We start from the raw sequence: 22497 nt of genomic DNA on the forward strand, positions 1-22497 counted from the left end.
CATAAGCTACTCACTCGATGGATAATAAGTTAATCATCCGTCGGGACTATAATGAGTTATCCGTCGGGACTATAATTCTTATCCGTCGAGTGCTACATTATTTCACTAAGTAAAATCTACTTAGATGTTTTGTTTAAGTGATCATCAAGTACACAACATATTCACAACAGACAGGAAAAGTACAACAAGAACCTATCAATTTCTAGGGAACAAGATTGTGTCCTAGTTCAGTAAAAAGCAAAATTCAATTTCTACTTCTATAGCTGAAGCAGAATATATTATTATTGGTAGTTGTTGTGCACATATTTTGTGGATGAAAAACCTATTGTTGGACTATGGTCTACAAGTGGACACAATTCCCATTTTCTGTGATAACACAAGTGTAATTGCCATCACTGAAAATCCTGTATAGCATTCAAGAACAAAGCATATAGACATCAAGTACCACTTCATTAGGGAACATATGATGAATGGTACTGTGGAACTTCTTTTTGTTCCAAGTGAAAAGCAGCTTACAGATATCTTTACCAAGCCACTTGATGAATCCACCTTTTCAAGGTTGGTAAGTGAGTTAGGTATGCTTAATTATTCTTGAATTATTTCAGATATTTTTGCAAGTTATAATGCAGCCAGAAATTTAATTGATTTTTCTGTTTTGGATGAAATTTTGGCTAAGTCAAAATTTACATCCCGACAGATGCTCATTATCCATCGAGTTTGATCATCCATCGGAATAATACTTATTAATAAAAATCAATTACTCTTCTGGATTATTTTATAACCCGATGGATAATTGTTTTATTCTCATCCGTCAAATTGTCTCAATCTTAGCCGTTAAAACTCTGAACCTTATCCATCGGGCATACTTACAGTTTGTAAGTATAACACGACGGTTAATTGACATAATTTTGACAGTTTATTTATTTTTAAATGGCTATTTTGGGCTATTTTGATTGGTTACTTTATTTCACTTTATTATTTTTGATAGTTTATTTCTGAGATAGTATAAAAGCAGAATTAATTTTTATTCTATTATTTTATCATTCTCAAATCAATTGCTCTAACTTCTTTCTTCTCCAAAGCAAATACTCTCTCTGCAAATTTCCATACTCTAACAATGGCACCGTAGTCAAAATCATGTCCCAGTCTGGGTTTATCTATGAAAAGAATAACTTCGTAGCTCTTGTGAACAAGGAGATTCCACAATCTGGAGATTTTCACAAAATGATGGACTTTGTGAAGAGCTGTAAACTCAGTTATGCTATGCTGGAATCACCCACAATCTACTGTGAAGTTGTGGAGGAGATATGGACAACTGCTGTATATCATTCTACTGACAAGACCATAACTTTCACTCTCAAAGGTAAACAATTCTGCATTAATAGTGACATTATCAAAGCATGCTTTAAAATTCCATATAATACTACTACTGTTCCACACACTGATGCTAATTTAGTTACCATGCTTAATTCTATGAGTTATGTACTTTCTACTTCTAAGTTAAGTGAGATTAGGAGGCTAGGTCTTAGAAAGGAATGTAGCTATCTGTGTGATGTGGTAACTAAGTTATTTTTTGGTAAAGTGAGTAATTTTGATTCTGTTAACATTGTCATGCTTAACATGCTTTATATGCTAGTTACTGATAAGTACTTTAACTTTAGTGACATGATCATATTTGAGTTAGGTTATAAGTTAGGGGAACTTAATAAGAGAGGTAAAAGTGTCTATTATGCTAGATTCTTCATGATGCTTGCTAACCATCTTATTGAGAATATTGCTATGAGAACCCAACCAACAAATTGAATTGTGGGGTTCAAGAAAGGAGAATCATTGCAGATCTCAACAGAGCAAATCACCACAAAGAGGTGCCCCTCTTCTACTTTCAAATCATGGAGGGCCCTCAGGTAAGTGAGGTAAGCACCACTGTCTCTACTCTTCCAACCTCATACATTTCTTTTCCTTCAAGTGTAGCTATGACATCTGTGTCATTGATCTAATAGATGCCTACCCAAGCTACCAAATCAACAATTTCAAAATCCAAAGTAAAGAAAGTCCCTTCTGGTTTCTTTCAAAAGAAACCAGTTGCAAAAACTACCAAACACAAAGAGGGGAGTGTGAAGGAGAGTGAGTTAGGTGAGGGACAGGGTGAAAATTAAAGAAACCCTAAGGATAAGGCCGGTGAGATCAGTGTACCCAAGCCTAGCCACACCACAGTTTCCCAACAAACTGTGGGTTTTTATAAGGAAATCAGCTCAATTCTAGTTTCATCCTCCCAAAAGGATGTTACTATTGAAACAAGCTCCTAACCAGAAGCACAGGTCAAGAGGGTTAGGGACACAAGTTCACCACAGACTTATGCCAGAAAGAAAATATCTAAAACCCTTGGGGATGCACAGGGAACAGACACAGTGCAAACTGGAGCTAAAGACTCAGTCACTACACCATCTCAAAGTCAGCTTGATGTGGCTCCAATAAATGTGGAGTCACAACCAAAATCATTGATAATTGAAGCACCTAAAACACCAAATTCACCCACACACTCACTGGATGTAGACATGATTCATACATCACTTCCAAATTCTCCATCTTTAACTCTATTGGAGAAGCCAAAAATCCAAGCAAGTGAGCATCATCTTTTAGATGATTTGTTGGCTCACTTGCCAATTCGTTCTAAGTCTATTGAGATATTTGTGCCCAAATTTTCATCAATCTACACAGAGTCTACAATAGTCTTCACTCCAAACTCATTCATTTCTTCTATCTCGGTGGATATTGTTCATCCGTCGAGTAGTGATTGTATCCCGACGGATGTGCCTAACAGCAGTCATCTGTCGGATAGCCACACTACTATCTCGATGGATGTTCCTCATCCGTCAGTACTCTCTGCATAACTTCAAATCCCAACAATTGTCACAAGTGCAGATGACCTAGTAGTAGTACAATCACTCTTAGGACTGAGAGCAGGGAGTGAATTGAGTGAGAGGCTGGGTTGGACCCAGGAAAAAGGAGAGGAAAGGAGTTAACCAATACAGACCATTTCTTCAGGTCTGGAAAAAGTGAGTAAGGGGAGTCCCACCTTAGATGGTGAAGGTGAAGGTGTGAGGGTGGGAAGCCAAGGGGAGCCCTTGATGCAAAAACAGAGAGAAAATGAGAGAAATGCAGGTACAGGAGACATAAGGATGGACATCATTGTTAGTGAGTCAATGAATGCCAATGATGCAAACAGAGAGAAACTATCTCAGCATATCAAGCTGTCATAGATTCCATCTCTTTGGATGCTGAGGCATTTACTCATCCTGTTCGAGCATATCAACTTTTGGCTGGACAGGGCAATGAAAATACAGAGAAGATGCTGAACTTGGTGCATACTACTCAATCAATGCAAAGAGTAAAGGATGCCATCACAGCCATGCCACCTAGAGCTAATGATGATGTTGACTATGGTACTGGTGAATCTGTAGATTTCTTTGGAGATGATGGTGTTGAAAGTGAAGAGCTCATGGACATAGGGGGAGAAGAAGGCCCCAGCTCCAGATCTGGCCTGCCTTCCTGGGCATTCTCCAAGGAATGTGATGTTCAACACTTCAAGACCACTCTCATCCATCAAATTCAAGAGACATATAATGCTCTTCAATTTACTACAAATGCTAGCATCAGGAAGCTCTTACAGGCACATCTCAACTCTCTACACTTACATCAGATTCAAGTTCTTCAACACAATCAGGATGTCACTTCTATCAAAACTGAAATTGACCAAGTAAAGAAGGATGTCTCTGAAAGATTGGATGCTAAACTTCCAGATGTAACAATGCTTAACATTAAAAGACAACTAAGGAAGAATTCCGATCTTGTTACTAAAGTGGATTCCCTGGATGCAAGGCTAACTGCAATAGAAGCATCTGTCACAGGCATCCAGCTATATCAAGCATAGCAAACTCAGTTGCTGTAAAAGCTGGTGGTTGCACAAACTTCTACCTCCACTCTACTTGATGATAACAAAAAAGGGGAGACGGATTCAACAACCCAAGTCAATCAAGCAGAGCCAACCAGTGAGGGGGAGCATCTGGTAAATGTTCAAATCAATTGAGTAATTATTCCAGAAATTACTCTACCAAAGCCGCCAGTATTGGACAACATTAATCTGATCCAAATAGCAGCTGCTAAACTTGATTCAAAGACAAATCCCAAGATGCTTGATGTTGCAGTTGTTGAGAAGGAACTAGATGAGAAATGGAAGAAGATTGATGCAGCTATTCAGGAGAAATTTGGTCAGCTACAGAAGCCAGACAAAACCTTTCATCACCATTCTCAAGTCAAACAACTCCTAGTGCATGAAATGAGTCTGGGCAACTTGGAAAAAGGCCAAACCTCATCCATCAAATCTCCAAAAGCAAATCTAATCTTGAAGCCTAAAAGAAACTACTCAAAGTTCGCAGATAAAAATCTTGTGGATATTATGCTTGAGACACCTAGGCCAGATGAGAAGAAGCTGCTGGCTAGGTCAATTGTATTTTTCAAAGATCCAACGGATTCAGCACTTAAAAGAAGGATTGCCAAAATCTACGAAAAAGGTAAGAAAATCTGTGTGGTGGCTGGACACCCTCAGTTTGTAGAAGCTAAGAAGGAAGAGAAGGAAAGAATCAGGCAAGAAAAGAAGCAGGCTATCTTAGATGTTTAAAAGCTTAAACAAAAGAAGGAGCAAGCTGCTATCTTGGACAAACTTCAAGCTGTGAAGACTACAACTGAGATTTCTGCACAACCATATGTGATTGCTGAACCTCAAGATCAGAAAATGTATCAGGAACCACAACAGAAAAGAAGATTCAGATACAAGCTTCATTCCAAAAGAAAATTGGATTTTAGTGATGAGGGAATGGAACACTACATTCCCAAACAGTCTACAACTTCAACTCAGACATCCAAGCCCTCAGTGGTACATGAAGAATTCAAGGTGAATCCAACTAAAAATTTTCATGGTGAGCCTATTTTTCCCAAGGATGAGCCATTAGACTGGAAAAGTCTGTCAAATCCTGAATTCAACTTACCTATCTTCAACAAGCCAAAGAATACAAAGATAAGAGCAACCAAGAAAAGCAAGCCTGTAACTCTCAGAACCAAGACCTTAACCAAATCTAATTCTATAGTCAACAAGGAAGATCTTTTATATATATGTGATATCAAGGAGTTTTCAGACTTAAACCTCTACTTGGATGAATTGGTAGAAGTAAGAGGAATTGATGCTCACAAACATCTTCCTGAAAGATTGGTGTTTAAGTACAAGGCAGGGAAAGAAATCACATGGCCTCTTCACGGAATTCTAGAAGAAAGCCAATCTATACTGATAAAGGTCTATTCATCTTTCAAAAAGAACTTTGGTTTTAATGTGACTGCAAGGAAATTGGTTCTAAAGAAGATTGAAGAAGTAAGGAGTAATAAAGCCAACGATGCACTTCCAAAAACTCTATCTATTCTCTTCACAGGAAAGAGAGTGCATTTGAGGCCTTATTGGCTGATGGAATTCATGGATGATAAGGGAGTTAGAAGATTCTTCAGACTGGATGACCAATTGAGTATTTCTAGCAATGAGACTCTATTAGAAATGTAAGAAATGTTGGATCTATCTGAAGCTGATGAACTTGAATTCCACAGACAACTCCAGAATCAAATAGAGGAAAACAACATGAAGCTTGGAAAGAAATTCAGACAATCAAGGAAATAGAATTATCTGCTCAGACTAGAGGAGCACCTTGATAATGATTGTGAGAACTCTTTGTACACTTTGCTTTGTTCAATTTTCAATAAATTTTGTAGCACTTATCAGTTTTATCTGCTACCTTTTAATCTGTATTTTTAGGGTGTTTTGTTATCATCAAGTTTCTCTTAATTTATGGCTACAATTCCAGTAGACATAAATTGGGGGAGATTGTTAGGAATATGTTGTGAACTTGATGATAAGTTAAACAAAACACCTTAGTAGATTTAACTTAGTGAATTTAGTAGCACTCGACGGATGATCTAATATAGTCCTGACGGATAAATTTTATAGTCCCGACGGATAACAAATTGAAATTCATCGAGTGAGTAGCTTATGTAACAAATAAGAACTGTAGCACATTTCTGCAAACATGTATTAGTCAAGTAGATTACTTAGGGTTATGTGAGTCATGTTGACTACTAGATTGATATGCAGAATAGGTTGATTAATTATAAATATGAGATGTCTTGTAATTCTGTATAAGTGAAATAGAGTCAAGTGGCAGATAGACTCCCGACGGATGATCTACAAGACTCCCGACAGATGATCAACAAAGCTCCCGACGGATGACAAGCATAGTTCTGATGGATGATCAAATTCAAATAGCTGTTGACAGTGACAACACAGTCACATACGATTAATAAATTAATAATACTACAACTGTCTACAAATTACAAGACTACAACTATTATAAACTACTAGCTTAAAACCCGTGCGATGCACGGATATTTAAATCTTTTCTAATATTATATAATGTTTTTAAAAAATAATATTTGAATTGAATTCTTAAATTTATTCAATTATTTTTTTTACTTTTTTATAAATAATATGAATTGATGATAATTATATTAATACACGTATATGTTCATATTTATTTTGGAACAGTTAAACTTATTTAAAGTTTCATAGTGAATTTATAGTTTTTTAAGAGTAAAAATAAAAAAATTCCATTGGAACCTTACAAAAATATTATTTTAGAGAATTTATTACTTAATCGATTAACTATAAGAGTTATTTGAAAAAGACAATAGTACTGATTGAATATATAATTTTAGGGAGATAATTTTATGCTTGTTTAAAAGAGATAATTATGTTTTAATAAAAGTAAATTTTTAGTTCCTATCAATAGGATACGAATTATACTTAGTCTGATATTAATTGGATTTATCTCGGATCAGTAAATTTGCATTATTTTATCTTAGCCACAGACCCGTTACTCCGACCAAGTCCAGCTAATTATTTTTAGTTTAGTTTTAATTTTTATGTCCGGATCAATAAGATAATTTTGTTTTAATCTTGATAATTAGTATATATGATTTTACATTTTTTTTGAAAACATATATGATTTATTTTAGTAGGTCGAATTATATTTTGATTATAATTTTGTGTTATTTTGGATCAATTGTATAATTTTTTTTATCTTGGATGAATAATATATATTATTTTGTTTATCCTAGTTCTATAGTATAATGTTTTAGCCGATCAATAGTATTTATTATTCTGTCCTAACTCGAGACACATTATATCAACTAAATCCAGCTAATTATATTTAATTTGCTTAAATTGATTTTAGTCTGAAATATCAATTAGAATAGTATAGAACTAAATATGAATTAGAAATTAGAATTGGTAGAAAAAAGTTGACTTAATATCAATTAATAATAATATAGAGTTGGATATGAAATAGAATTTAAATTGATAGAGAAATTTGACTCCAATATCAATAAGAATTGGAATTGACCGATTGACTAACTAAGCAATTAGATATAGAATAATTAATTAAGGGTAATTAAGTAATTTCAGCAAGTACCGACCGACCGACCGACTACCAAACTTTTAATGTTTCGTCTATTATAATATAGTATAGATTATAAAGAGAATACGGAATATTCCAAGTTTTCAACCCGCGGCCAACCCTCACGAATCGCTCGTATACGCTCGGACCACACTACTAAGCCCGCACAACCCGCAACCGGATCATATTCGTAAACCGGTTACGAGTTTTTGTTTAGCGTTTCAAATCAGGCCCGAGCCCGATTCGTTTATCCAACAAGCTGGTTCAGTGTTGAGATATCGAGTGTCAAACCCATAATAAACCCGACACGGACTGTCCGGAGCGCACTACTGGCCATAGTTACAGCTACCATTAATATAATGAAGTGATATTGTTCCTTTTTACCTATCATGTTGCATGAATTGTTTGTTTGTACACGGGGTTGTGCCTAATTGCTTATGTAATTAATTTTCTTGTACAAGATCCCTAATTTGTAAGTGGATAAGTCAAGGAATATAAAGTTAATGGATATGATTTCTAAGAGCATCTCCTATAGAGGTTGCTAATAAAATTGTCAAACTATGATAAATTATTAAATATATTATTTTTTAATTTTCTCTCACATCCATGTCACTCTTGACAATATTTATTAAAATTTTGCTCCGATACTTAACCAACTTTAAAGGTTGCCAATGTAGTCCCTCTAAATTAATTTTATATTTAGTTGAATATAAAAGTGGGAATAATATACATTTTAGATGTTTTTTTATAAATTTTTGTTAATTTAAGAAATTGTCAAGGAGTTGTCATGGCAATCTTGATAGGCAACTTTTTGACAACCTCCCAACTCCAATAGATAGGCAACTTATTGGAGATGCTCTGAATACAACAAAAGTACGGGATCTCCTAAAGTGCAGGTTGGCGAGATAGACACAAGGGCACCGTTTCAGTCTGTCAAAGATGCTGTCAACTTGTTTGGGGAAGGTGTTTTTTTGTAACAAAAAATTTACTCATGTTTTTCACTATCCTCATCTAATTTCTTTCTTTTTCCATAGATATAATTATAACTCTTCCGTCCATTATTTCCCATTTCATTCTCAACAAGTATATGTTGATAAATTACAATTTTCATAAAATTATTATCTGATTCTAAATGTCATTCACAATGAGAGATGATAGAAGACATTTTGGTATTACATGGCTAAATTACTCAAAAGCCTAGGGGCTCCAAGCCAAAGTTTTGGACACCATGTTTTTATGCCACCATCTGTTAGAAAAAAACTCAGTTTTGAAAATTAGTGACCATTTATCTCAAGGTTACCCAGTCCATTGGAGAGCCCATTTTGATCCCCAAGCTTCTGAAACTCAGATTGAATAGTTTCAGCAATTCTAGCATCATTTGGAGCTGGCTCAGGGAAATCGACATGGAAGGATCCTTGTTTTACAGGGGCAACACGCTCTTTTAGCTCAGCTTGTTTCTTGACAAAATCATACAGTTGTTGATGGAAGGAATTATCTAACGAGAAACAACTATCATCTTTTTCAGTTCGCAAGTGTCGAGATGATCCAGAGCCTTCTCTTCTACAGAAATTTGGCAGAGATGCGTAGTCCATTATCTGTGTATTTCTAGTTATGAGTTCACTTCTTTAATCTAACATAATACAGATAGGTGAGCAGGTATGTATCACAGTTAGATATGTGACATTTAGTTTTGCGGTGATGCTGGTACAAGCTCAAGCTAGACATCTTTAACAGAAGCAATCGCCATGTTGCATATTATATATTTAAAAGCTCAATTTTTTATAGTTGTCATTAGTTCTTTATCAGACTCCAGGTACAAGCTCAAGATAACACATCCTGTGCAGAAGCAATCGCCATACTGACATTGTATATAATATATGTAAAAGCATAATTCTCTTTAAAGTTTTCATTAATTTTCACTATCATCTGATAACAGACAGAGTTCAGATTATGGTGACATCATCCTCTCCTATAAGAATCTGAAGTAATAATACAAATATCATGCATAATATAACAATGAGCTTCGTGTTTTAATATCAGAGGTTGAAATGCTCAATTTAGAATGCACCAAAATTCATATCCCAATAGGTAAACCCAAACTAATATGTTACCTAGAAAACTCTTAGCAAAAGGTACTTTACCTTAAGCAATTCATCTCTTCCACAACCTTGCAGCACCTGAATTTTCTTCCTCGTTCTTTCTTGCAGAAGAGGTTTCACAACCTATTAAGGTCAATTATGTTCACCTCTAAATTTGAAAGATTTAGTCTACAGTACCAATGACATTGTTTAAATGTGAACATCAAGGCATACCTTCCAGCACGCTGAAAATATGTAAGGGGCGTTAACAATGTAATATGTATCTGTCTTCTCTGGATAGTTCAGGTCATCTATGGTAGATATAGCCGTCAAAATCTGCAGAAATAGCAGAGCATGAAGAGTTCGATATTTAGGTAGATATGAGATATGTATCGAATTGAAAATGATGGTTGACATACTTGGCAAAGGATGATAGTTTCCACAACTTAACAATCTGTACCAACAAATGCCAAAACGTGCATATGCTAAAGTTTAAAATCTGAAGAGCAATATAAAATCTTGGTTGTGAAGGGGTTATGATTTTGAATCACTCTTCTTTAATGACGATGTGGGAACAACTTTAGAAACCAGATATAGTCAAATCTGAGTTTTTGTTCTTAACATATCTAAGTAATGTAAAGAGTATAATGCTTTGGTTGACGAAAGCATGTTTAAAACTATTGATATACATATGAATTAAAGTTGATGTAGAATAATCTAGTTTATCATCTAAAAGGTACCTTAATTTGGTTCAGGGCTGAAAGCTTTAATCCGGTCATATCCAATATTTTCACACATGTGTTAATATGTCGGCCGTACTTCTTTGTAGCAGCAGGCTGCAGCAAGATGGGTCAAATTATGAGGATAGCTACTATAAGCTCAATAGTCAAGAATAAGCATAAAGCTGCATGCTTTTTACCAATATCACACGGTCTCGATATTCATTCATTTGAATGTGCGACTGGATGTAGTAGTGAATCTGTAATAGGAAACAAATGGAATAATGCATCAAGTATTTTTCTCATATTTCAGCTAGCAGCGAATATAAGTAGTAATACCATTCATAAATTAAACTGTAGATGTTTAAGTAATTTTCTGTTTCCGTTAATTTATTTCTTGTCTAATTTTCAAAGTATAAACTAAGATTAATGGAAAGGAATAGAATTTTTTTTCGAGAACCAAGCCTATTGAACTTTTTTTTCGTCCTGCATTTTTCCTACCCCTGAAGCTTTAGGTGTAGAGGCCTTCTTCTTACAAGCACAAATAACATGAGATAAGAATTTTAACAGGATCAAGAACTGGTTCGATATACAAACTAAAATACGTAATCTCGCCCTAGCGGGAGGTCAGGAGTTCGGCCCCTAGCGTGTGAGTGTGTTATCAATTAGCAAAAAAAAAGACTGTAATCTCCTAGCAGAAGTAAAAACTAGATACACAGTGCCACAATAAATGCTAATAGGTAGAACAATTATGTACTGATAATGACCAGATTGTGACCCAATACATATAGACGAAACAGCAGTATAAAGCTTAAACCTTTTTCCCGCGTATTAGTAGATGATTACTAAGTAATTGCCAAAGTTATTCCATGAAATTATCCCGTTGCTGTCTACACTCCACAACTACCATACAAAATTACAAAATATAGATATCTAAGACCAGCTTGAGAATATGAAACAGAAAAAAGTTTACTTACAGAAGCTTTGTCATAGGTGCTAAGCCCTACCCCAACAGCAATAATCGGAAGACCCTGTAATATTTTATAAGACAAGCAGAGAATTAGGCTAGTAAGTCCTGACCTCTAAATACCTTTGTTATCTCAAACCGCTTTACATGCATTTGTTACATTTGATAAAAGGAAAGAAATGTCGAACACGTAAAAGGAGTACCTCTTTTGAGTAACCTGACATTCCTAAAAGTTGTGAATCCCTCACAGCTCTATACAGATCTTCAGGAACAATTGGTTTCTGTAATGGAAAGTCGAAAAGTGTAATGCAAGCATCTACTTGACCACTTCACTGAAGTGAGCGGTTGATTAAGATGACTGAACTGAATTCAAGATTTGTCCTTGAAATATTAGCAGACTCAATTAAGACACTAAACTTTAAAGGGCATCCAATATCTAGCGTCCATGTATATGAGTCAAACGGCCAAAGTAGAAAAGATCTGCTACTTCCAAAAATATATCATGAAATCTCGGGAATAAACCATTATTATAATAAAGCTGCACGAACCGTGGCCAAGAGTCCAAGATTTGGGTATTTTAAAAGAATATATCATCTATACCAATTAGAAGTTGTGTCCACATTCCTATTTCCAGTTGCAAGGTGCAAATATGAAATACCCAATACAATACTGAACATAATATTCCCTTTCACAAATAAACCTACCGCCAATATATCGTCAATCTCATTTTTTATCCTCCAGTCCAAGCAGTCAAGAAGCTGAAAATTTATTAGAAGTTGTCAGCAAAAACTAGATCATACAGAAGTAAATAAAAAATAAACATATATGTTAAATTTCTATTAACTACTTAATATACTGACCATTTTGTGTGCTTTTGAGATATTCTCATCCCTTGCTTTCAGAAATCTACATAGATTTTCCTTTGGATATCCTTGATGCATAGTCTACAAAAAAGAAAATAGATATTATTATCATTTACAACAGTTTCATATATAAGTTACAGAAAAATAATTAGATTACCAAAAGTTACAAGAGAGAGCAATTACATCTTTACATTCCTATTATTCGAATAAAAATATTATCGACCTTATCATATTGGAATAAATTGTAGGAAATAGTTTGTGTATAATTGTATATTGTTGGGATATGGAGAATACAGGATGATATAATGTAAACAATACGCATTGCTGCCATATGACTGGCAAAATATGAATTTTCTACCCCTACACTGACATTAGGGGGCCTATTTTAAATTTCAACTGAAAAAATACAGTACATATATGTTTAGCAAGTTTGTCAAGCATAGCCGGCTGATGTCAATTATCTACTTGCAACGTGCCAACACATCTTATAAAATTAACTTTTAACCCCTAAACCTCCAATTTTTGCATAAGCGCAACATATTTGTTTTATGACTTGGTGATGTTAATACGCTAAAAAGTAAGAGGGCTTAATGGTTGTAACTTGTAAATGCAAATCATATCGCCAAGATAAGCCTAAAGGTAAAGTGAGACTAATTAGCGAAATAGTGCTTCAATAATCAGCTTGAAGCAGGAAAGGCAGGTTGTTAATTTTACCAAAACTCAATCTGTTGTAATAAAGAAAGTCAGTCTACCCTACAGTCAAATGTTAAATGTTCAACGCCACGACTATAAAATCGTAACAGTCAAATGTTTGATCATTGATGTTCCGGGCCAATGTTAAATGTTTCACGTCATGACTATAAAATTAGACAAAATTTAGTGTTGTCTTTTTAATAACTAAGTCTTAGAATAATAAACAAGTGGAAAAAAAATTACAAACTTAGGAAGTCAAAGATCCAACTATCAGCTCACCTAGACACCCGCACAATAATATAAACATTAACAAAACAAGGACAATAAAAGTGTAAGCTTATTGCAATTATGACTTCAAACTGGTACAGTAAACTGCAAGAATCATTTTTCTTTAGCTAAGATTTTTAAGCCCCCCTTAAAAATAGGTCCTTATGTATGAATTCTAACTACAGGTAAAAGTAATTTGATCAAACAGATAAACAAAAAATTAATATCCAAATAAAAAAATCTGATGCTTAGTTTAGAAGCAACATTAAACATAAACTTTATGCAGAGCTCAGAATCACTTTGAAACAAAACTTTAATTATAAGTTACCTCAAACGTGATCTTAAGTGGCCCATCGACTGCAAGAAAATAAAAATAATAATTGTTACTACACATCAAATTTATAAGAAATTGGCATAAAAAATAAAGTTAAGAACTTTACTATAAAGAACTAACACACACACACACACACACATACACAGATGTTACAGCAGATAAAGAGAGATGAAGTTAAGAGCAATGTTAAAACACAAAACACACACACACATATACATATAAATAAATTGACACACACTGACTTTGATCTATCATCTTCTGAAACTCTCGAATCATATCTTCTTGAGAGAATGGTCTGAAGAATTTAATGCATCTACAAGTACTTGTTTGCTGTAAGATTTATAGTCAATGGTGGACTAAACTAATGTATTTTTGTGGGGGCAGTGAAGAAAAAGAGGAAAGTTTCAGAAGTGAAGGCCCTGATTGAAAGAAATTACAGGCCCTGATTGAGAGTTTTGCTAAAAACCATGTCCTTTTTTAACAACCGAAATTCGGACAATTTCTTCTTCTAAATACTACTGCAAAGTGCAAACACATGTTACTTTCCATTTTGCTGCTCCTCCAACTCACTTTTTAACATCTTTGTTTTGTATGACGTGCTTTTTGGATGTTCCAAAACCTTCACCTTTATTATTTTAATAAATATATCCATTATTTTTAATAATACTTAACAAGAAGAGGTGCAAAAATATACTAAATTACAGGAATAAGTGACGGATGACGTGTTTATTATGACCGTTCTTGGAATTATACGACCATTATCACCCCCAAAAAATACTCCATTTTAGTTCATCATTATTTTTTTATCTTAAAAGGATATTAAACAAAAATATATTAAAATTCAACTGGACGAAAATTACTTGAATTAAATCTAAGATAAAATAATATAGAAAATTTATTATCTTATAGTGCTAGATATGTATCTATCTATACTATATACTAACGATACATCCAAAATTTGACAGTCTTGCCGAATTATCTTTACTTTAATCAAAAGTTTTAATAGCCTTACTAATATTATTGTAATTACAATAGGAAAAGAAATAAAAAAAAAAATCAACTAAATGTCAAGAAACCGCAATTACTCTATTAATCTTCATTGCCAATTCAAAATGCTCTATTGTCAAATAATGAATGCTTTCTTCCTTATGCACCTCATTTTAAAAAAAAATTAGTCAGAAAATACGCACCTCATTGATTAAATTAGTTCTGATGATTTCACAAGTGTAACAAATTTCAGATATTATAACAAGAAAGCCTTTTTAATACAAGTCAAAAGGGCAGCTCCAATTTGGTTTACAAGGATCCATGGATCAGTTAAAAATGTCAAGAAACTGCAATTACTGCCCCAACCCCGTTACAAAGGTACCATATTGGCATCGTTCCTCATAGAACCCCAAGTAAAAGCTCTATGAAACAATTGCTCCCATTTAATTCTTACTTTAGTTGGTCTGGGAATTGTAGGGATGGCAGGAAGCACATTACCATTTATATAACAAGCACTACTAAATTGGTTTGATTGACATGAACTTTCAAAAATTTAGATATGGTTAGCAACTCATCGCCCGCAAGAATTGCTGTATCTTCAACTCTCAGTTCAGTCAGAATCAGAATCAGGATATGCAGATGATCTCACTGTCCTACGTCTGCTTTCATCATAAACATTGCTTTCATCTTCTTTCTTCTCATTGATTATACCTGTTAAAAAATGGTTTAGAAAGCACAGTAAAACTAAACAAAACCTTCGCTTTTCATATAAGTACCTTTCTTCATTAGTAGAGCCTCAAGAGTCCTAGTTGAAAAATCATCTTTTGCTCCCAAGTCTTGAAACCCAACCAGCCTATCACCTGCAATGCCTTGTCTGGAAAAACAAGTTTGATTGATGTAGATATTACGAAGACTTTTCTTGAGGAAACTTAAAAGGAATCTGATCTCTTGACAGCGTAGACATTAAAACAGATTGCCATTTGATCTTAAATAAGTAATCGGAGAGGATTTAATCCTATTCGAACTGGCAGAGTTTATAATTAAACAAAATAAGAGTAACTCTTGGACACTCCAGGAAATGACATTTGATATCCACCAATTAAAAAAATTATTGTCCCGTGACAAAATGCGTTGTAACAGTATTAACACTAATATTGGGGTCACTTTGTATTGTCATATATCACATATGTTTGCCCAAGCCCAAGTAGTCCCCAGAAAATAAACTGTAGTCCCCAGAAAATAAACTAAGCAAAGACCTCAAAGATCAACATGTATAGTTGATAATGATATAGCCAACCTGGCAGAAAAACTAGGGAGTTAGCTTAAAGTTTGTGAAACTCATCAAACCTCAGCCCAGCAAATACTAGCAATATCAATGTAGAACTGTGTCTAAGAAAGCAGCTTCACTGATGGGATCATGGGAAGTATAAAATCATCATCTAAGCAGTAAACAAGCTCCATACTAAAGTCAGTATCCAACTCGTGTTGAAACTGCTCAATCACAAATTCTTAAACATTAAAGGCCAAGGAAGAAACCACAGGGACACTCTGGAAAGCTTGGTCAATGGCCAATCAGGTACAGCAGGAAAAGGTCTGCATGTTAGTGAGATCAAAGCTCCATACTAGGAATGTTCAAAAAATACATCCAGGCTTAACAAATATGGACTACAACGCTTCAGTGGACTACATAATCCTAAAAATTCAGGATGGTGATAATACCAAACTTGATGGCAGGCATTGTGACGAGGAAAATTTGTAAATGCTTGGGTAGATACTGATCATTTTCCAAGGGAATGATGTTCACTTCCAAGCTACTTGCAATAATATTTTTTAATCAACTCCAAAACATCAAAAACAAATGCCTGCGTAGAATTGGATTGGTTTGGAAAGATTTTATAGTGTAGTTCCGATGGCAGGTCATTATGCTTCTAGGAAGCATGGGTGCGGGGATACGGAAACTTGGAAAATTCAAAAATGTGGGGTTTGGGTGCGGGGGGATTCGGTAAATATTAAAATATTAAAAAATATATATTGTACATATAATTAATAAGCTAAAGTGCAAAACCACTACTAATCATTGAAATTAAATAAACTAGGCAAATACATAATTTCATCATACTTAACTACCTAAATTTTAGCAAATAAATACGTGAAAAACATAAATTTATCATACTCATACATAAATATCTCAATTAAACAAACACACACAATATTTATTAAACACAACTGGTAAAAATATCAGCAAATTAAAGAAATAAAAAAATACTGAAGGTCAGGTGGTCAGCAGTTTGAGTCGTTGACTGGTCAACAGCAATGTCAACAAATATATGTAAATACTTAAATACACACACACACACACACATCAAGTGTCAACACATAAAAATCGACGACCAACGACCAATCTTCCAATCCAATACACAGCAGCGAATAAACATATACAGAAGCGAGGGAACAAAAACATCTACCAAACCAATCTTCCAATCAATTACTTGTTTTTGACAAGATCCAATCAATTACTTAAGGGAAGAGAAACAAGCTGCTTGATTCTGAAATTACTCATGTGAAATTACTATTTTTACCCCTTCTGCACCCCCACGAATCGGGTTGCTGAAGTTCATGGACACACAACCCGGTGCAAACAATACGCGGCCCGGCACACCACGCCGCACCCCCGCTCCGTACTCGTATCCCGTGCGCGATTCTTCACCCAACTGGAGTATCCCTGCTTTTCCAGTTATGCTTGTATGCTAGATATTCATGGGAGGTCTTGGAATTATACTTGTATGGTAGATCTTCATGGGATGTCAAGATGCTTGGAAGGTGCTCTTCAGATTAATCAACATCATGCGAAATAATACCTCTGTCGTATTCATGTAGATCCTGATATCGCTGCAACTATATCCCACTCTGTATTTAAGCGCAAAACTAATGACATTTGAAACTATATCATCATGTTTAACATATATGCTTCTTCTGGAAGATAGAAAGATGTTGCAAGAGTAGAAAGACAGTGAAGTTAATGTTTCAAAAGAATCCTGCTTGCATCATTGTTGAAGGAAACAATAGCGTAATTCATGAGTTCTTGGATGGCAATTTGATCCATCCGAGTTCTTCTGAAAGATAGAGTTGCAAATCATTTGCATAACTTAAAGTTCCATTGGTACGAGCAGCCGGTATTTAGTTATGTTCCCTATGATGGATGATAAAGAGAAGATGCATATACTGATGGCTCTCATTGAGAAGCTAGCATTCACATAAGAGATGGTCACTGTGGCATCAGGTTCTAGAATAACAATTGCAACGAATCTGTGGACATGCCAGGGCGCAGGATTGTCACTTCACTGAGCATTATCATCAGGGAAAATACAAGGTTCCATCATTTTCATGATGGAGCCTGCTCCTACAACCATTTCTAGTTACTACAGTGCAGGAAATGGTTTAAAACAACAAATCCAATCCAATTCCGATCTGGGTAATTGTTTCCAATCAAAACACACTTTCTGAAACTCAGGGTTTGAACCAAATTTGTCTAGAACAAATTTGAAGGATTCACTGAAATTCTTTAAGAAGCTGAACAGCAAACTAATATAATTATGTGAAAAAATAAAAAAAATATCTGACCTGAACAGTATGACGCACGGCAAAGTTTTGATTCCTAATTTTCCAACAAAGAAAGGGGCATTCTGCACATCATTTCCAGGTAGAAGGAAAATATTAAACTTATATCTTACAATAACTTCATCTACAAAATGACTACAAGACCTACTCCTTACTCCATTAGACAAATACATACTAGCGGCATAATAGAATGCTAACCTCTGCATCTAGTCTGATACACTTGGTTTCTAAATGCCTTGCTGCAAGAGTCTTTAAGTGCTTATCCATTATCCTGGAAATTCCAATAGATAACAATTTCAAATATCACAACATGATAACCTTGCATATTTAGTGTAGAGCAAAGAGCTGAATCTAATATTTTCATGAGAAACAAGTACTACTTAAACTTTAGAGAACACAACGGAAACTTTAATCCCTAAAATCCTCATTATGCATAGATGATGATCGTAGTAATCAATCACAATTAATTCTGGAATAAGAAAAAATCATAATAGCATATACATGGAATCCTAAGACTCTCATAATACATTAGAGTGCAAACTCTAATAATAAATCATGTAGAAACAGGCTATAAATGATTCTCATCCAAGACGTTAAAAATGGTTCACATGAAAATCCAGCACATGTTACGACAGCAGTACCCATACCAGAGGGAATTGAATGCATACAAATCATAAATATGTAGCAAACTATCATCATGCATATCAATAAATTAAATTTTATATGTCATCACTATTTGATCAGAGCCCTACTTGATACATTAGAGCAATATGAGTAGAAGAAAACCCATTAAGGCACGCCTTACTTGCAGCGGTAGAATTCCCGATGGTAGAAGTGACAGATGAGTTTATCACAGCCAGTGACTTCTCCTAAAAAATCAGCTTCAGTTATGTCCCTGTACTCTCCATGACCTTGCTTCTTCAAGGATTGTCGTTTCTCAGCTTCTTTCTACAAAACAACAAAACATCAAGGAGAGTTCCATTTAATGATGATGCAAGTGCACAACAATTTAACCTTGAGAGCTGCAATTCTATCAGCGTGCAATTTTTCAAGCTCTGGGTCCTGTTGACATAAGGAAACAAATAATCCATGAATGAATACAAGCGAAAGTGTTTTAGAAGGCAATATAGTTCATTAACCAACTCACATCCATTAACTCATCGAGATCAACCTCCTCCTGATTAGAAGTGGATGAGGCATGAGCTTTCTCTTGTGCTAACACTTCCTATTACATTAACAAAATTGTTACAACAAGTACAATACGACAACATTAACTTCCTAAAGAAAACCCTAATAAAATTAAAAGAAAAAGATTTTGATCATTTTATCAAAAAAAACCCCAACTCATCCTAAAAAAACCTATAAATTAAAAGAAAAAGGAATGAAGAAAATAAATTGAAAAAGAAGAGGGACCTTTTTGTAGTCGCGAGCAGCAGCAGCCAAAACATTACCAAAAGCTAAATTTTGAAGAGTTGATTTAACTGAATCCGGATCCATCTCTGTACATAAAACACAAATCAGGAATCAATACATACAGCTCAATTACGAGATCTATACATTAATATTAATTACAAATTTAAATAAATAATTATAATGACTTACCTCAACAATTTCGAGATAGCAGCAGCAGCAGCAATTGGGGGAAGAAAGTGTCACACTCTAAACCGGATCCCACAAAATGTCTGTAGTCGGGTTATTTGGCCTGTTTGATTTGTTTATCCAAATTAGTTTCTTCATACTAAACAACTATATTTTTTATTTGAAGGCAACTATGAACTAGGTTAAATCACCTCCGATGCACAGTTTTTCGTTAATATTTAAAATTTTATTTATTCCGTTATATAATAATTTTAAAATATTTATATATATATACATAATAATAATAAATTTTTAAAAAAAATAATAGGATAACATGTGATCGTAATTTAGTAGGATAAATATACCGTATCTAGTAGTTTAGCAGATATATAACACTATTTATTTATTTTTTTAATAATAGGATATACTGTGGTTGTAGTTTAGTAAGATAAGTAGACTACGTGTGTAGTAGTTTAATAATTTAGTAGTTTAGCGGATTTATAACATCATTTATTTATTTTTTTAATAATCAAAATTAAGGAATAATTGTTGAACCAAATTATACATCATTTCGGTTATTCTAGTATATATAGTATAGATAGTATAGATATAGATTCAAATATACATTAAGTTAAACCCGATTTTGATCTAATTGCCTATTCAGATGCAGACTATACGAGTTGTAAAATTAATAGGAAAAGTACAACAAGAAACTGTGAATTTCTAGGAAACAAGTTGGTCTCGGTTTAGCAAGAAACAGAATTATATATCAATCTCTACAGCTGAGGCTGAATACATTGCATCTGGAAGTTATTGTGTACATATTTTATGAATAAGAAATTAATTTTTTGATTATGGATTAAACTTGGAAAGAATTACAATTTTCAATGACAACACTGGTGATATTGTTGTACTCAGAATCCAGTTCAACATTCAAGGATCAAGCATATTGATATAAGTTATCATTTCATTAGGGAATATGTGATGAATGGTACTGTAAAACTTCACTTTGTTCCAAGTGAAAATTAATTAACACATATCTTTACCAAGCCACTTGATGAATCAACATTCACAAAATTAGTAAGTGAGTTAGGTATGCTTAATTTCTCATAATTTTAAAAAAATATACGTTAAGGTTAAATTTTACAGAGTAAGTGAGTGGGTAATTCTGTAACTGTTGAATATAACAGTTGATACGTGTGTTCAATCATGTATCTATATTCTCGGCCATTTGAAGTACTGAGCAACCCACTTTTAATTTTAACAGTTACTTTTTGCACCAATCAGAAAATTTGTCTATCATTTATCTGAGTTAATTATGTGAAAGTATAAATACTCTTTAACTTTTGTTAATTCATTCTTACAAACTCTCATAATTTTCTAAAGCAAAAAAGAACTCTTTTTTCTCTCAAAGCAAAACCCCTTTTCTTGTTAATTCACTAACTGCCTACAAAAATGGCACATGTGAAGATTATGTCAGGCACTAATTTCATCTATGAGCAGAAAAATTTTGTGGCCAATATGAACACAACCACTAAGTATTCATAATTTGTGTCAATGATGGAGTACATCAAAAATTGTAGGCTCTCATATGCTATTCTTGAATCTCCGATCATCTATTGTGAGGTGGTTGCAGAAATTTGGACCTATGCAGAGTTTGACATCACAAATATTGTACTCTCACTCTCAAAGGTGAAATGTAATAACTCGAATTTTTGAGACCTTGTAAAATGCTTAATGAATAGTAACCCTGACACACGGGGAAAACTTTTTAGCCCACACTATGTTGTGCATGAGAAATTTAGTTTCTGTTAGGTCACACAACACTGTAGAAGGGGGTTGAATACAGTGTTTATACAATCAAATCGATTTTAAACACAAGTAACGGTAAACAGATATATTCAATAAGATAAACTCTGTTATAATGGAACTGTTATCTCTCAGTGATGAACAAATATCACTAAGAGCTGCTAGGTAATCTTCTCGATAATGATAACACATATAGTGTAAACCCAAAGTCTGTGTTTATATAGTACACAGTTACAAGATAACTTCTAATTCATATGGAATACAATTCTGTCTCCTAAAATATATCAATCAGATATCTTTAACAAGTCTTCCAGTCTTCTAACTCTTTCCATGCATATCTTCTTTTATTTAGTCTCGATCTTCTACTGTAAATCAGCTTCCTTCCTTAACTGTAAGTCTTCTCGCACTTAAATTCTGATATGACCTTAACTTCTGATATTAAGTTCTGACTTCCAGTAAGTCCTGAATTCAGTAAGTCCTGATATGTCATGTTTGTTAAGATCTGAAAACTAAACATGAATCATATTAGACATGACATCTCAAATATATCTAACAATCTCCCCCAACTTGTAAATTATGCAAAATATACAAGTTAATAGATTTGATGATGTCAAAAACATTTGAGTACAAATGCAAATAAGAGTTTAACTAGATAACTAACTACAACTTACAGTCCTTGTAGCTTTTACCAATCTCATTGAGTCAATCTGAATCCATGATGATTCTTGACAAAGCTTGATATCAGCTTTTCTTCTTTAATCCTCAGGACTTGAGAGAGTGTAGTCTTGACTTGCTTCATCTCTTATTCTGACTTCCAATATGATAGATTGCAGTCCTTAAAGCAGAGATATGGTTTCTTTCTAAACCATCATTCAGTCTTATTATCCTGGGATGAGAAGAATCTTCATTGTAGCATAGATATTTCCCTTTCAGAATCACTTCAAGCTTAGCAGAATCCTTCTTCATTGGAATTTCACTTCCATCATTTTCAACAATACTAGGAATGAATTATGTAACTCTTGAACCAGAAATTC

At 34.1% G+C, this 22497-nt stretch overlaps 2 protein-coding genes across 3 annotated transcripts; both read right to left on the minus strand.

Annotated features, from left to right (window-relative positions):
* Positions 1–8585: 8585 nt before the first annotated feature.
* LOC141707969 (phosphatidylinositol/phosphatidylcholine transfer protein SFH9-like) lies at positions 8586–14068 on the minus strand. The gene is made up of 11 exons (XM_074511423.1): positions 13714–14068; positions 13466–13494; positions 12175–12258; positions 12019–12072; positions 11518–11595; positions 11325–11378; positions 10548–10607; positions 10369–10464; positions 9863–9964; positions 9692–9772; positions 8586–9145 (listed from the first exon to the last, which is right to left on the minus strand). The coding sequence occupies exons 1-11, from the start codon at positions 13745–13747 to the stop codon at positions 8825–8827; spliced, it is 993 nt and encodes a 330-aa protein (XP_074367524.1). The 5' UTR covers positions 13748–14068; the 3' UTR covers positions 8586–8824.
* A 628-nt stretch (positions 14069–14696) lies between these two features.
* Positions 14697–19814, minus strand: LOC141707970 (thioredoxin domain-containing protein PLP3B-like). 2 transcript variants are annotated; one of them, XM_074511424.1, is made up of 9 exons: positions 19679–19814; positions 19490–19575; positions 19224–19301; positions 19091–19138; positions 18882–19024; positions 18275–18347; positions 18080–18141; positions 15235–15332; positions 14697–15169 (listed from the first exon to the last, which is right to left on the minus strand). In XM_074511424.1, exons 2-9 carry the CDS (start codon positions 19571–19573, stop codon positions 15069–15071), a joined length of 687 nt encoding a protein of 228 aa, XP_074367525.1. In that variant the 5' UTR covers positions 19574–19575; positions 19679–19814; the 3' UTR covers positions 14697–15068. The 2 variants fall into 2 exon arrangements, with proteins under 2 accessions (XP_074367525.1, XP_074367526.1); XM_074511425.1 differs by lacking the exon at positions 14697–15169 and having other exon boundaries at positions 15236–17764.
* Between the last annotated feature and the right edge of the window lie 2683 nt (positions 19815–22497).

Source organism: Apium graveolens, chromosome 2, assembly GCF_009905375.1.
Source record: "Apium graveolens cultivar Ventura chromosome 2, ASM990537v1, whole genome shotgun sequence".
NCBI classification, from domain to species: Eukaryota; Viridiplantae; Streptophyta; class Magnoliopsida; order Apiales; family Apiaceae; genus Apium; species Apium graveolens.